This window comes from Erpetoichthys calabaricus, chromosome 3 (assembly GCF_900747795.2).
Source record: "Erpetoichthys calabaricus chromosome 3, fErpCal1.3, whole genome shotgun sequence".
NCBI classification, from domain to species: Eukaryota; Metazoa; Chordata; class Cladistia; order Polypteriformes; family Polypteridae; genus Erpetoichthys; species Erpetoichthys calabaricus.
The window spans coordinates 279,503,934-279,518,471 of NC_041396.2; the positions used below are offsets into that span (position 1 = coordinate 279,503,934).

At 38.2% G+C, this 14,538-nt stretch overlaps 1 protein-coding gene and 2 non-coding genes across 3 annotated transcripts; all 3 read left to right on the forward strand.

Annotated features, from left to right (window-relative positions):
- The first annotated feature begins 1,649 nt into the window (after positions 1–1,649).
- On the forward strand, positions 1,650–13,762 carry LOC114649021 (eukaryotic initiation factor 4A-I). Its single transcript, XM_028798429.2, has 11 exons — positions 1,650–1,731; positions 5,856–5,904; positions 6,067–6,199; positions 6,742–6,881; positions 7,373–7,541; positions 8,197–8,306; positions 8,481–8,624; positions 8,872–9,009; positions 12,372–12,461; positions 12,560–12,639; positions 13,568–13,762. The coding sequence occupies exons 1-11, from the start codon at positions 1,709–1,711 to the stop codon at positions 13,710–13,712; spliced, it is 1,221 nt and encodes a 406-aa protein (XP_028654262.1). The 5' UTR covers positions 1,650–1,708; the 3' UTR covers positions 13,713–13,762.
- LOC114649757 (small nucleolar RNA SNORA48) lies at positions 6,938–7,079 on the forward strand. The gene has a single exon (XR_003715904.1). It is a non-coding gene; the product is annotated as a small nucleolar RNA SNORA48 (small nucleolar RNA).
- LOC114649764 (small nucleolar RNA SNORD10) lies at positions 7,669–7,809 on the forward strand. The gene has a single exon (XR_003715909.1). It is a non-coding gene; the product is annotated as a small nucleolar RNA SNORD10 (small nucleolar RNA).
- Positions 13,763–14,538: the final 776 nt, after the last annotated feature.

Here is a 14,538-nt window from a genome sequence, read left to right on the forward strand (position 1 = left end):
TACTTAGTCAATAAATGTGATTCTGATTCACTCTTGCTGTCTGCTTTGGTTTAGCAATGGACCACACCAAACAAATTACAGCATGTTGAGAGATCTGCTAAGAAAATAATTGGCTGTGCTCTTCCTTATGTTGCAGACCATGTCAAAAGGATCACCTCTGACTCATCTCACCCAGGTCATCATTTGTTCCAAAAATGTCCCTCTGGTAAACACTGTAGGTCAATTACAACTAATACTAACAAACACCTAAACTTCTTTCCCAGACTCTTAGCCTATTCCAATAATCTGGTCTGTCCTCCTCAATGGTTCATGTTTTCTCTCATATATACTGTACTGTATGAAGGTGTGTGTGTACAGTATATGGACATGTGTATCAGCATACACCCAATACATGCACGCACATACACACACGTCTTCACTTGTGCATCTCTTTTGTAATCGCAGTATTCTGCAACTGTTTACAATGTATGTTGTTTAACATCTGTTATTTGTGTATTTATATTATATATTTGTAGGCCTATATAATATTATATATTCTGTTATAAGCAGATCCGAAGCTACCAAGCTAAATTCGTGTTCATTAAGTACTGACAAATAAAAGTGATTCTGACTTAAAAGTTCATGTCCACTCTAATAAAACACCAAACTTTTGTTAAAGGAGAGAACGCATCGCCTATTTTGTGAGATAAGGTAAGAGAGGATGTTGAAATTGCTGCTGATGGTGTTTCTATATTTCAAAATAGTTAAGCAGCAGTGAAAAAACTAGTAGATAAAAGGGGTTTATGTATGGGGGATAATGTCTGTTTCTTTAGGTTTTAAACTGCCTTATTAGACCTGACAATTTTTTGCAATCAATGTAACTGCCATCACTTGATCCTCAGATGTTAATAATTTTGCTGTGTTTAAAAAAAATTTGGGCTTTATTTTTGTTTCTTAATTTTTGCCACTATGTAAGAGAAATCAGCAAGTCTCCTAAGTGTTTTAAAAGTTTAGTAAGAAGGTGAACTTGTTTAGAAAGTGTAATAAAGACTCACTACTTTCCAAAGCATGTGTTGAATGTCGACTACCTCTTTTTTATGAAAAACAATCTATGATCATTTTATGTTAGGGGGGTTCTGGTGTGCCTCCCTTAAGATGCTTTGCATACCAAAGTGTGCATAAGTAACTTTTCGTATTTTGCACACACCATTTTAAACGTGAATTATTATTCTGTACAGAATTTTTAAAAACTGGGTGGATTCGCACGTAGCAGTAAGAAAAGGGTATTCGTTACTATAATGGTTGTGAAACGAAAGGAAATCCGATCTTCTCTAGCACTTCATCTTTCTTCGCACCCACGTGCATGCTTGTCGCGCGACAGGAAACTAGTACATCCTGTTCTCCATTTTGGATCTGGTATTTTTTTTTTCCCAATACTCGACACTAAAACTAATTTTGGAGCCGTAATGGCCGCTTCCACGACACTCCCGCCTTTCCTACTTGTCACGTGGCTACACGTGTACTCGTCTCGGATTTCTTGCACCTCCCAATAGCCGGGTGAGCCGCTAAAAATGTATGACAGGAGCCTCATTTAACGAATGAGGCTTCGCGGTAGGCGGGATCAAGAATGATTAGCGGAAAACTCCAGCAATTACGAAAGAGTGATCTGTCAGGGGGGCGGTACACATATAAATTCCTTCCACATTGCCGGCTTGTTCATTGTGAGAGAATGTCCGCATATTACGAAGACAGGTAAGGGGGTTTCGGGAGGGAGAACCAAGGTGAATTTATTCAATTATATCCCCAAAGACATAAATGTACCCATGAAAAGTGTTACTGTTTTTAAAACGAATGATATGTCAAATGATAGTTTCGAAAGTGACCGGCTTGCCGTTTAGAATGAAAGTAGATTAAGCAAAAATGGGATTTACTTGATAGAATGTCGGGAAAGGCAAGTGTAGTGCAAATATGGGAGTTTTTTAATAATTCAGGTTGATACCCAGTGTTAACGGGTAAAGTTGCCAGGATATCAAGGTTACTTATACAAAAAAATGTGCACAAGCGGCCCACCAGGTTTGGTCACATTTAAATTTTAATTGAAAGTGGTTTACATCTTTGGGCAGAGTAGCGTGAAAACACCGAAGTCTCGACATTAAACGGGATTTTTTAAAATAACGTTGAGCTCTCGTGGGGACATTTTGTAGGCCTTGTCGATTGCGGCGGCCGAAGATTAAAAAAAAATGGTGGATTAAGAAAAAACAGCCGTACCGTACCCAAAGTCGTTTTTGGAGTATAGTGAGGTGTTTAGTTGAGGGGCTCATATTGTCGAGTAAATTGGTATATTATATATTTCATTGGGTTTGATCTGTGAGCACATGGCTCCCATTGGTCGGACAATGGAGTTCGGCCGCCGAAGCCGCCTTGTACAGACTCGAACAATAACGTAATTTATTTAATCTCTCACATTTTTAAGCATCCATACTCCCTATACTGGTTGTCGGTTTTATTTTATTTTTTTAACATTTGAAATTTAATTTGATTGTGTTTTCGGCCACGCTTGAAATGTAGGCCTGGATCGCTTCTTTATAGGACATGGATGGGGTTAGAATTTATTTCGGCAGGCCTAACTTGCAAATATCGTTTTTAAGGTTACGTGACCACTTTTGGGGGGGGGTAGCAGCGTATAATGTTAGTCGATCGCCGTTAAAGGCGTCATGAATAGGTTAAAAAACGCCGCTTAAGCACTTCTGCATTTCCGGTCCCCGCCCCTCCAGTTTTCCATTATTTTTTTTTTCTGGTGTAGACGACTAGTTAGAGCACAGACTGTTCTGCAGTGTAAAGACACGGTTTGAATTGACGATGAAACAAAATGTAAAGGCTATCGTTTTAAAGTGTAGTCCTTGCTGTCTTGTTACAACCACGCTTTCTTTGTAATTTGTTTCTATTGGTTCTAGTGGGTCACATGAGTGCTGACTCATTTGTTCCGGTAAGGGCTGTTCAAAAGCGCTACTGGGCACGTGAGGGACAAGTCTCCACCAATCGCAGACAGCGCTCTTTGCCAATTCTGCTGTTGAGGCTTTTTAATGGCTTTTCGTATTTGGTGGCCTCTTTCCAGATCTTTCCTTTAGTGACTAATCTTCGATTACCCAATTTCCTTGAACTTTGCGAAAGCATATATTGCCGTAAATACTTGGTTAAAATTATATGTGAAACTATTTTCGAATGACATTTAAAGAGTTTAGCATTTAAAAAAAAAAATCGAAAGGTCGTTAGAGTAGCAGCAGATAAATGAAGTGCTACTGTTATCACTAGTTAGGATTTTAGCAACCTTCTTCTAAGTATGGCCAGGAATTCAAACATGGTTTGTAGGTGATACAGGTTATCCTAGCCTGAATTTGTCTCAACACACTGTTTCCTTTATACCAGAAGCCGGATTTGGTTGGTTCGGCAAGGGAAAACATAGAGGCATGTGATATTTTCTTGTCAGCCCATGCCATGACAGTCTAAATTGTGTGCTAACTTCGTTTACCCCACATTAGGAATGGTCTATTAGTTTTTCGTAGCCTGTTCTAGTAACATGAAACCAGTATCTCACTTATTCTAATTATTCTTTATGCTTTTTTAGTAAGCCTGTGCATTACTAGCAGTAATAACTAGTAATGGAAATCTTTTGATGTTCAAGTGGTATTTTTATAATTAGGTGGTGCACATTCTTAACAAATTCTGTGGGCTTATTCAGTGACCACAGAAAATACTAAAAGCCCCTTAAGATGAAATTTTTAGAGGAGTTGAAGTGTGGCCAAAACTATTTATCCATGCTATTCGTGCCATAAAGGTAATTTTTTTGTCATAATCACGTTAGCCTCTCTTTAAAGTTTTTTTTTTTTTTAATTTGTGGACTGTAATTAAGTTTACATGTAAAAGTGACATTTGGTTTTTAAGCCAAGACAGATTCTTCTTTTTTTCTACTTGTAAATGTGAGCTGCTGTACCAAATGCAAACTCGCTTATCCACACTTGGACAAGGACTGTCCATTAGGACTAAAAGAAAAGGCCTGAACTCATTCTCAATTTCTGCCAAAGTTGTGCCTCTTGTTTTGCACACTCCATGCATGGCTTCTTAGATTCCTTTTTCGCAGTTTATTACTATTTCTTCAATGTAAAAGCCAATATTTCTAACTTCACTTTCTCCAGAAGTGGGAGTGCTTTGAACTTGTTTAGAAGTAGTTCTGGCAGCAATATATATTGTGAATTTCCCCTTGGGATTAATAAAGTATCTATGTATACAATGTTCATTGATTCCTTGGCTACTGTAATATTTTGCTTAAAGCAGGACTACTGCAAAATAGCCAATGAAATTTAGAACCCACTTTTCTAAGCATGACAAATTTACTGATCGATGGGAGTCAATTGGGGTGAAAATCAGCCGAATGAGTGAAGCATCACTACTTAACACCTTAATGTGTCTATTTTTCCTTCCAGTAAATTTACCTGAAACTGGCATTTTGTTGCATTCATAAACTTTTAGTGTCCATTTTTAAAATTAATAATTTGTAAATAGTAGCCCTGTCACATTAGAGTCCAGTAAAATTCTTTCTTAAATGCTCAACCAACATGCAGCATGTCTCAATTCTGCAGTGCCATAGTAAGCTTCATTGATGTTCTGTTGAGTTTTCCCACCGTTTCATGAACTAGAAACATAAGTTTAGTTAGTGGGAGTGTGCAGTAAAGGCTGCAGTGAAATCAAAACCCCCATTCTATGATGAAGACCTTGACTGAGCATTCTGCACATTTTAATTGCAGTTCATTTTATGGTTAAAAGCTTTGTCTACTCTTCTGTGGTTTATATCTGCAAAACACTGAAACATGATTGAAGTTTTAACTTCTATATAGTGTCATTAATGTCACATGTATAGAGCACAGTGAAGGTTCTTATCAGCATGTAGCTTAATTGCTATCATGTAAACTGCTGCTTAATTTAATGAAAACACGATCCTGCGATAGCTTGGATGCAATTATTGGTTACTTATATTTCAGCAAGTTTGTTTCCTTCCGAGTATACAGAGTTAACCAGATAAGTTGCTTGTAAATATTCAGTATTTCCCCCATCGCCTTATTTGCATAATACTTGTAATGCTGTGTTTTAGTCTTATAACTTCACAGTGATGGAACAAGCAGACACACTTTCTTGCATAAACTAGGAATCGTCTCTGGACAAAACCCCAATCTAGCATAGTAAGGTCTTGTGCCATCCGCTTTTGTCTGCACACCAAAAACTTGCTTTCTAGATTTGCATACACAACTAGAGGTGATGGGATGAAACCAGGAATGAACATGTGAAACAGCAGGGATGTGGGAGAGCAAAGATTACATGTCCATAAAGTAGGAAACATCCTCGATTAACAATGTACTGTCCTACTGACTAGATTTGTTTGCATTTTGTTTTGGTCTGTTCTGGAAATATACAAGACTTTTGTCAAGCGCGTGTACCAGTCCTAATGTAACCTGTTGGCTTTTCAACTTAATTTCTACTTTTTCTAGTTATGCTACCTAACATGCTCATTATATTATTTAACATTGCACGAGCGTTAAATATTTTACGTTTACGTGGAAGGGTTGGATAATTGCTTTTAACAACTTGACAAGTTAACATGATTAAAACTGCATTATTTTATTTATGAAGTACTGTGTGAAGTCCTTTTGTGACATTTTACAGTAGTAAAACGTACAGGCAATTGTGTACTTGTCCTGTAGACATTTTGAAACTGACACATTTGAACCAAACCCTTAGTCCCTTATTTTTTTGTATAAAACACATGTTGCTTGATTTGACAGTTAGCTTTTAAAAAGTTAAATTTGGTAATGTTTGTTTTTTAGACCTAGAGACAATGGCCCCGAAGGAATGGAGCCTGATGGAGTCATTGAGGTGAGACACTACATTTTTTTGGTAATCGGTAGAAGTGTTTACATTAGTTCCTGACAACTGTATTGCTGCTTGGGTTGTTTTAATTTAAAACTTCCAACATGAAAGTTGATGCATTTTGTTTGCATTTGATTTTGATCAGTTTTTGTTTTAATTTAACCCCAGAGCAACTGGAATGAGATTGTTGATAGCTTTGATGAAATGAACCTGCGGGAGACTCTTCTAAGAGGAATCTATGCCTATGGTTTTGAGAAGCCTTCTGCCATCCAGCAGAGAGCTATTCTGCCTTGTATCAAGGGTATGTATTTTGGTGCTCTTTCTATACCAATGATGATGGTTCTAAGCTGTGTATTTTATTCATACATACGTATGTGTGCGTGTATATGGGGGGGGGGAAAAATTTTTGGTTAGGTTGCTGTTCAAAATATTTTTGCCCTTCTGAAAAAACAAATTGAGCCTCATTTCACCGAGAAAGCTGAGGAACATCCCTCAATGGTCGCAAGTGAAAATCAGATTTATTGTAGGACAGTTTTAAAAGTATGGAATGTCTCCATTAAAAATAGAGGACATTGTGAGAGTGGTAGATTTATTTTTTGCTATTAACATGGTATAGCTTAAATTTCTCCATCTGGTGAATATGAGATGACTTGAAATTTGCTATTTAAAACTAAGTGGAAGATTGTGCTTGTAATTTGCCTCAGTCTGCCACCTAGTTTCATGTAAGCCTTGAGAATACTGGTATGAAAATCCTGATGTGTTGCATATATTTTGATAAATTATGTACTCGTGGGTCAAACTTGTCTTGATTGTCTAATTGTATTTGTATCCTTTTATTTATAGGTTATGATGTTATTGCACAGGCTCAGTCTGGAACAGGAAAAACTGCCACATTTGCAATCTCAATTTTGGAGCAAGTAGATATTGAAATGAAGGCCACCCAGGCTTTAGTTTTGGCACCTACCAGAGAGCTTGCCCAGCAGGTATGCACGTTTTAAATATCTCTGCCTTTGTTTTGAGAATAGTGCTGTCCACCCCCCACCCCTGTCACTGGGCAAGGCAACACCCATGATGATGGTGCTGAATCTTATATCTGACAGGGGTAGATAAAACTTGGCCCATATTCATCCCAGCATACTCTTTTTGTGAGGCCATGTCTGGTTCATGCTATGGGTACATCGATTCTAATCTCAAACAAACTTAAAACACTATTAAACACACAGACCGCTACTTCATGAATGTATTAGCACATGTTACATAATGAAGTTAACAACCTTAATCTATAGGCAAGAATCTCCACTTGTATGTATTTGTTGTGCGAAACTGTTTTGCACTGCCAGTTTTTATGTAATCACAAGATTTACTTTGTGAACTACAAGGCTCCTATGTTTGTGGTGTTTTGGTATTTTTTCTAGAATTGTTTTGGGAATAAGATGTTTAGTATTTGTAATGTGAACTTTTTTTTTTCTTTCAGATCCAGAAGGTAATTTTGGCTCTAGGCGACTATATGGGTGCCAGCTGTCATGCTTGTATTGGGGGGACCAATGTCCGTAATGAAGTGCAAAAACTGCAGGCAGAGGCCCCCAATATTGTGGTGGGGACTCCAGGCAGAGTCTTTGATATGCTTAACCGCAAATACCTCTGTGAGTACACTTCCACACTTTATTTTTTATGAAGTCTGTATACATCTGAATTTCTGTATCCTTCAATCTGGAGCACAGATCCATGCCACTTAAGTACTGTACAGGTAGCAAAGTGGGGCTTGGTGCTGTTTAATGATGATCTCCATGCGTGTCAACTGATCCCAGGTTTCCATCCATTACCTGGCCACTTAATGGTGTTTTACCATGTGTTGGTACCAGTTTTGGAGGATCCTAGGGAAGTGATCTTAACCCTACAGATTCTGAAAATGGCACTCCCATCATGAGTGTTTTTTAGGGCTGGTGCTAGGTAAAGTAATGTAGTTAACCTGTTATTAGAGGTATTCATTTTTTTTAAGCCTGCTTGCTTTAGTGCAGGAGCTCAGAATCCCTGTCATTTATATTTGCTTCAAAATTTTCTTGTTTTTGAGGGAAAGTTTTAGTTGACTGTGGTCAAGCTGGTAATCAGTCTGTGCTGGCCAACAGTGTTATCATAAATTGTGGCTGGCTAAGAGTAGGATATGAATTGGGGTAGCAATTGTCATAAATAGTAAAGAGCAGTGAAGTGTGTTTAGGCATAATGCTTGTGGAAGGTAATGCTTGGTTTTATGTCAATTTACCCTTTGTTACCATTTTCAAAATTTATTTTTTATTGCAGCTGCAAGGTACATCAAGATGTTTGTTCTTGATGAGGCCGATGAAATGTTAAGTCGTGGATTTAAAGACCAGATCTATGAGATTTTCCAGAAGCTTGCTTCTAATACACAGGTAAGCTTGTGAGTTTTAACTTGATACCCCACCTCCACCAAAGTGCTGCTTTATTATCTCAAGTAGACTTGCATGTGTGGGTTGTACCTTTCCCAAATATACTTGGAGACCAAAACAGCTAAATCTGGCTGTAGGTGGTGTAATACAATCTTTTATGTAACCCTCCCACTTTAGGTGGTACTTCTGTCGGCCACTATGCCTGCTGATGTCTTGGAGGTGACAAAGAAGTTCATGCGGGACCCAGTCAGAATCTTGGTAAAAAAAGAGGAACTGACCTTGGAAGGTATTCGCCAGTTCTACATCAATGTTGAAAAAGAGGTAAGTTGGTGACTCTTCACTCACTTACAGCTAGTCAGGGGTAGGACTTGAATATTTGCATTTGGGGCAAACCTTGCATAACCACATGCCATTCTTGATGGTGGTTAAGTACCGTTTAAACATTTGAACCTGCCCATCCTTCAAAAAATGTGATGTTGGTTTGTTTGCCTATTTCAAATGCCTGTGATGGAGTTGTATAGGTTATCTGCTGGATTTTAAAGTTCGTTGTTTGGTTCTTCTAACACAGGAATGGAAGCTGGACACACTTTGTGACTTGTATGAAACTCTCACGATAACTCAGGCTGTAATCTTTATTAATACAAGGAGGAAGGTTGATTGGCTGACAGAGAAGATGCATGCAAGGGACTTCACAGTCTCTGCCCTGGCAAGTATTTATACAATTCTTATAACTCCAGATATTTACTTGACCAAATTAAGAATGGTAACTCCCTGTCACTGGGCAAGGAAGTGTTTCATATACTGGCACTTATTCTTAAATCTGATGGGGGTAAAGCAAAAGTCCATATTCATCCCAGCTACTTCTTTTCTGTGAAGCTTGGCTGGTTCATGCTGTGGATACAGTTCTGTTGCTTTTTTTTTTTTTTTTTTTTTTTTCCCTCTCTTCCTCCTCCTCCTCCTTCCTCTCTCCAGTATCTGTCTTTAGTTATTTTGGCTTTATTGCACCTACTTTATATAAAGTGACCAGCTATTCTGCTTTTGTGGTAAGGAGCTGCTAGTAGCTGAAGATTAGGGAATACAGTGCTTCAATATTTTGAAAAGATAATATGAAGAAAACCCTTTTAAACCAATATCAAAAAACAAATTTGCCACTTTTTAGAATCTAGTTTTTTTTGGAGAGAAATCTAAGTACACAATTGAGATTTTTGTAATGTACAACCCTGTATTCATTTTTTAAATCTGTAAGCTTTAATTGTACCAAGTTTAATTTTCATATCCCATAGAATTGGAAAGTTGTCATTTTTTGGAAACTTTATACCTAAGCATTTTTCTCAACTAGTATCAGTTACCATTTTTTAGGAAAAATATATAAATACAATCACTTTGAATCAACAAGTAAGCAATTTGTCACTTTGTATAACTACATACGCGTCCATACTTTCAAAACTATTTTTGCCAGTCCTTTAAACAATGCTTTCCACTAAACAAGTGAAACATTGCATTTTGTGATTTAAAGCTTTTGTGCTGCTTATTACATCTATCTTCTGTTAATTGCCCTACTTTAGTTTAGTTCTACATTTGTGAGAGTAACAAAACTAAGTAAATTCCTAACACTGGAAGAAGCTGGTATGAATTTTTTTGGGGTTGGATAAAATGCTGTTCCTGACTGCACAGAACACAGATAAGAAACTGCTCTGGATAGGGCCCCAAAGCTAGACTCTCACACACACCCCAAACATACACCCAAACCAGTGTTTGTCAGCGTCTTTCTAGTTTCAGGTGGCTGTTGCAGGTTTGTATGTATCGGGTTCGGGGGGTATTGGGAGGGCTTCCAGCATCTGACTTGTTCATGGTATAATCCTGCCACCCCCATTCCCCCCCCAAACAAAGGGAATGACAGCTGTGTGAGTACTCCCTAGCCCTGTTCCAAATCGCACTTACTTCAAAGTACACACTTCTATATCCCCATGCGTAATTGTGTGATTTCTGTAAGTTGGTTGCCAGTAAACTTTACTAGAGTAAACTGGGCCTTGAGGTGATAAATTTTGTGAAACACTGAACTAAATCTTGCACTCAAAGGTCTATAGTGTCCAATCACTGTAATTAGTACGTGTTTCGAATACAGGGTGGAAAATTGGCATACTCATTAACCCCTTCACCGCTCTCTGCCGGATATATCCGGCACCGCTGTTTTAATGCTAACGCCATACTGCCGGAATTATCCGGCACATTTGCCTGTGGTTATATGAATGCCTGGCAAGTAGTATAACTGACGGTTTGGCGTGGGTATTATTACTACGTTGTATTTCGACAAGTCTGTGGTTGTTTTGGCCGGTCATGTGACGTGATTCGCATGTAACAGCTGTGAATATGGCGAAACGTAAACTAACTTCAAGTGAGGCTTTGCAGGCGATTTTGGACAGTTCTGATCATGATTGTAGCAGTTCTGAAGAAGATTTTAGTGACAGTGATGAGCAGCAACGTGCGCTGCATGATATTGTGAATGAAGACGCATCGGATGACGGCGCTGAGTGGGTGTATCCCCAGCATCTCAGCTGGGCTGCTGCCCGTGGTGAACTACCTTTTCTGCATTCGTTTGAGGGAACGTGTGGCTTTATTGTTGATGTAAACAATTACACTGCTGAGCAGTTTTATGAGCTGTTTGTGTCACCTGATTTGATTAGACATTTTGTTCATCAGACAAATCTGTATGCAGCACAGTTTATTGAGAAAAATCCCAATTTACCTCCACATTCCCGTGTTCGTGCTTGGTTTGACACTGATGAAAACGAAATGAAAAAATTCATTGGGATTTTGATGTTGATGGGAATAATCAGAAAACCAGATATTGAGATGTACTGGTCTACAGATCCTATGTATGCAACACCTATTTTTGCAGCTGTCATGACACGTAACCGATTCTCTTTGCTGCTGAAATTCTTTCATTTGAATGACAACAGAAACGAGCCAGATAAGAAAGATCCAAACCGCGACCACTTGTTCAAGCTACGTCCTTTGATTGATCATTTATTTGAAGCATTTCAGTTGCCTTACATGCCAGGACCGTCAGTTGCAGTTGATGAAAGTTTGTCGTGGAAGGGCCGCTTACAGTTTCGACAGTATCTACCATTGAAAAGGGCACGGTTTGGTATCAAGATGTTTTGCTTAGCTGAGAATTCAGGTTACATTTATAGATTTCGTGTATACACTGGCAACTTGCACAACATTTAGTGGTCAATACTGCTTGAATAAATGTAAAAAATGTAAAAAAAATGTAAAAAAGTAAAAAAACAAAAATTGTTCAGATTTTGCCTGGCTTGGGGAATATTTAGGGAGTTGGCGGTTAAAGGGTTAAACAGTAATCAAAGTTGAACCAAATTAGTGGTGTTTCGATCGAATACTAGTGTATAACTATAAAAACCAAAGAGCATTGCAGGAGATGGGTGTGAACTGAGTGCAGTTAGAAATGAAGAGGAGGTTTCAGGAATTGTACCATTATCACACCGGTTAGTTGCAAGGGGTATGGGAAATTTTAGCTACAGATTTGATCAAGTGACATTTGATTGAAGGCTGGGTCCCAGTGTGAAACTTTGCATTGCATGGGTTGAGTGTAACAGTATTTACCAGTATGCTGCTAAATGATAAGTAGAAACTGAAAGAGCATTGCTCAGAAACCTAACTTGGGGAGAATGTGCAACACAGTCCAGTTATGCTACTTGGCATGTATGTGTGCAAATCACACATTGTACTAATTAAAGATGGCAAGCGACATGGAAAATATTCTACCGACAGGACATGTGCAAAAGTGGGTACTAGGATAATAGATTTTTTGGCCTTGTTTTATAGCACCGCAATTGTGGCACGTGAGCTATGGGCTTGTAACATTACATTGGTATATCCATATGTAAAAATATTGCCATATGAATTATTTTAGGCATCATTAAACCCCCCCCCCCCAAAATACTACTATACGGATATTATTGTTCTCTTTAGTTGACATCAATAAGAGTTAATGTGTTTTCTTTCTGCATAAGATGTTTCTCTGACTGTCTACTTTGTTTCTTACAGCATGGTGATATGGACCAAAAAGAACGAGACTTGATCATGCGCGAGTTTCGTTCTGGCTCCAGTAGAGTCCTCATTACAACAGACTTGTTGGTAAGACTTGTTGCTTTAAGATTTTTATTTATTTTTATTTTTTTTTTTTGTGCTAAGTGTCATTTTGCTAAAATATTTGCATCTGTTGTCATTTCTAGGCAAGAGGCATTGATGTACAGCAGGTATCTCTAGTTATCAACTATGATCTCCCAACAAATCGGGAAAACTACATTCACAGGTGAGTAGTGAAAGTGTTCCTACTTTAGAGAGCACTGTGGCTTGTTTCTCTTTGTTCTTATTGTGCTCTTCAACACTGTTGGGAGATGTATTAACCTGAATATGCCATAAAGTTGGACTCTAAAACTAAAATTTAGGTTGAACTAGGCTTGTGATATACTTAGTTGTTAAGCAACACAATCAGATTTTATTAGGGGAGCTGTCATTCTTGGTGGCTTGTTCCCCCTAACCCTCCCCCCCAGAAATAAGTCTCTCGCTATAATACATACATATAGGATTGATCAATATCCAATAATGTGAGATGCTCTTGCGTTACATTCTGTGAATTTTTTTTAATGATTGAATCTCACTATAAAACTTTTTTTTTTAAATAAATTTTTCCACTTTAAATGTCAAAAGATCTAACCCTTTTCCTTGGGTTGATATCACTGTTACGGAAACTGATAAAAAAGCCCCCTGGGAAAGCCTTGTTTCATATCCTGATCTCAGCAAGTACAAGGTAAGGGGGAGAAATTGGATATGAAAAACTGAATAACCATAACAATTTTTGAATGCAAGATTGCTGTTCAATTAGATTAGCAAAGATGCTCCAGCTTTAAAGTGAATTTTATGATTCATTTGTGTATCAAACACTAATTTATTCTGTAAGGTGTTAAGAAATCAAAGTTGGTCCCACTTTTTTGAAATCTCATTTACATTTTTTTTTTCTTGTATCCAAAGAGATTCCCTCTTCTCCCAGCTGCTGTTCTGCTGTGTGGGAAACGCAACTCTTTGGTAGAGAAACGGTCTGCTCTCCACAGTGCTTCTAGGGGGTATTCCCTGTGTTGTTGCACTACTTTATAGCAGATGACAGATTTAATTTCTAGGTTTTCCTGTACATGCTTTGAGCATGCAGGTGATTGCAATGTTAAATTTGTTGTTTCTTGTAGGATTGGCCGAGGAGGCAGATTTGGCAGAAAAGGAGTAGCAATTAATATGGTGACAGAAGATGACAAACGCACCCTGCGAGACATAGAGACATTCTACAACACAACAATAGAGGAGATGCCAATGAACGTTGCTGACTTAATCTAAAAACTGTTGTGCTGCTTTACCAGTCCTGTCACAACATCCCCCCCCAACCCCCATTAACCCCATTCTCCTGTTCCAGTTCATTTGCAGCAATGACAAGTGTGCTGTATCAAATTCAATATTACAAGGTTTTGACTAGAAAAAGGAAAACATCAAACTGGGCTTTTCATAATAAACTGCCTTAGCAGTGTGGAGAATTTTTTTTAAAAACTGGTTCTTGGACTTTCATCAAACCTTACCTCATGAAATTGCTGGATGCCCTTGCTACATGTGCTGCTTTAAAGGCAGTACCAATGCCCCCCAGTTCTATAAATACCTAACTTGGGAAGTTTCTTCTGTGTGTGTGTGTGTGTTCTGTGGAGCAACCAACAGGGAGCATGCATTGATCAAAGCTTATATTTGCACTATATGCCTAGGTGTGACTTAAAGGCTTTGCACATTGAGGGATGGTTGTGATGGGGAGGTTTATTAATAATTAAGGGTTCAAACTCGGCCCAGTATATACAGAAGTGTTTATGTGGACATTGGAAGTTAATATTTTCAACATTCTGGTGAGAGTACCTAGCAACAGGTAATAGTAGGTAGGTTTTTTTTTTTCTTCTTCTTCCCTCTCCTTTGTGGAGATCTTCTTCCCTCTCCTTTGTGGAGATGTGGTAAATGTCCTGAGCCATACTGTCAAACACTTTTCACTTCCTTTTCTATGTTTGTCATTTTGTTTTGTGTTCTGTCACCTTTATCAGAAGATTTCTAGATTGTTGGTCTAGAAACTATATAGAGCAAGATTTTTGGGGTTTGCTTTGGAAATAGATGCACAGAATTGATCTAGAGG

Bases quoted from the DNA above. Each gene is read 5' to 3' on its own strand.
- LOC114649021 (XM_028798429.2), top strand. From the start codon at position 1,709: ATGTCCGCATATTACGAAGACAG. The intron at 6,882-7,372 runs GTATGCACGTTT...TTTTTCTTTCAG, and splicing joins CCAGAGAGCTTGCCCAGCAG to ATCCAGAAGGTAATTTTGGC. The intron at 12,640-13,567 runs GTGAGTAGTGAA...TGTTTCTTGTAG, and splicing joins CGGGAAAACTACATTCACAG to GATTGGCCGAGGAGGCAGAT.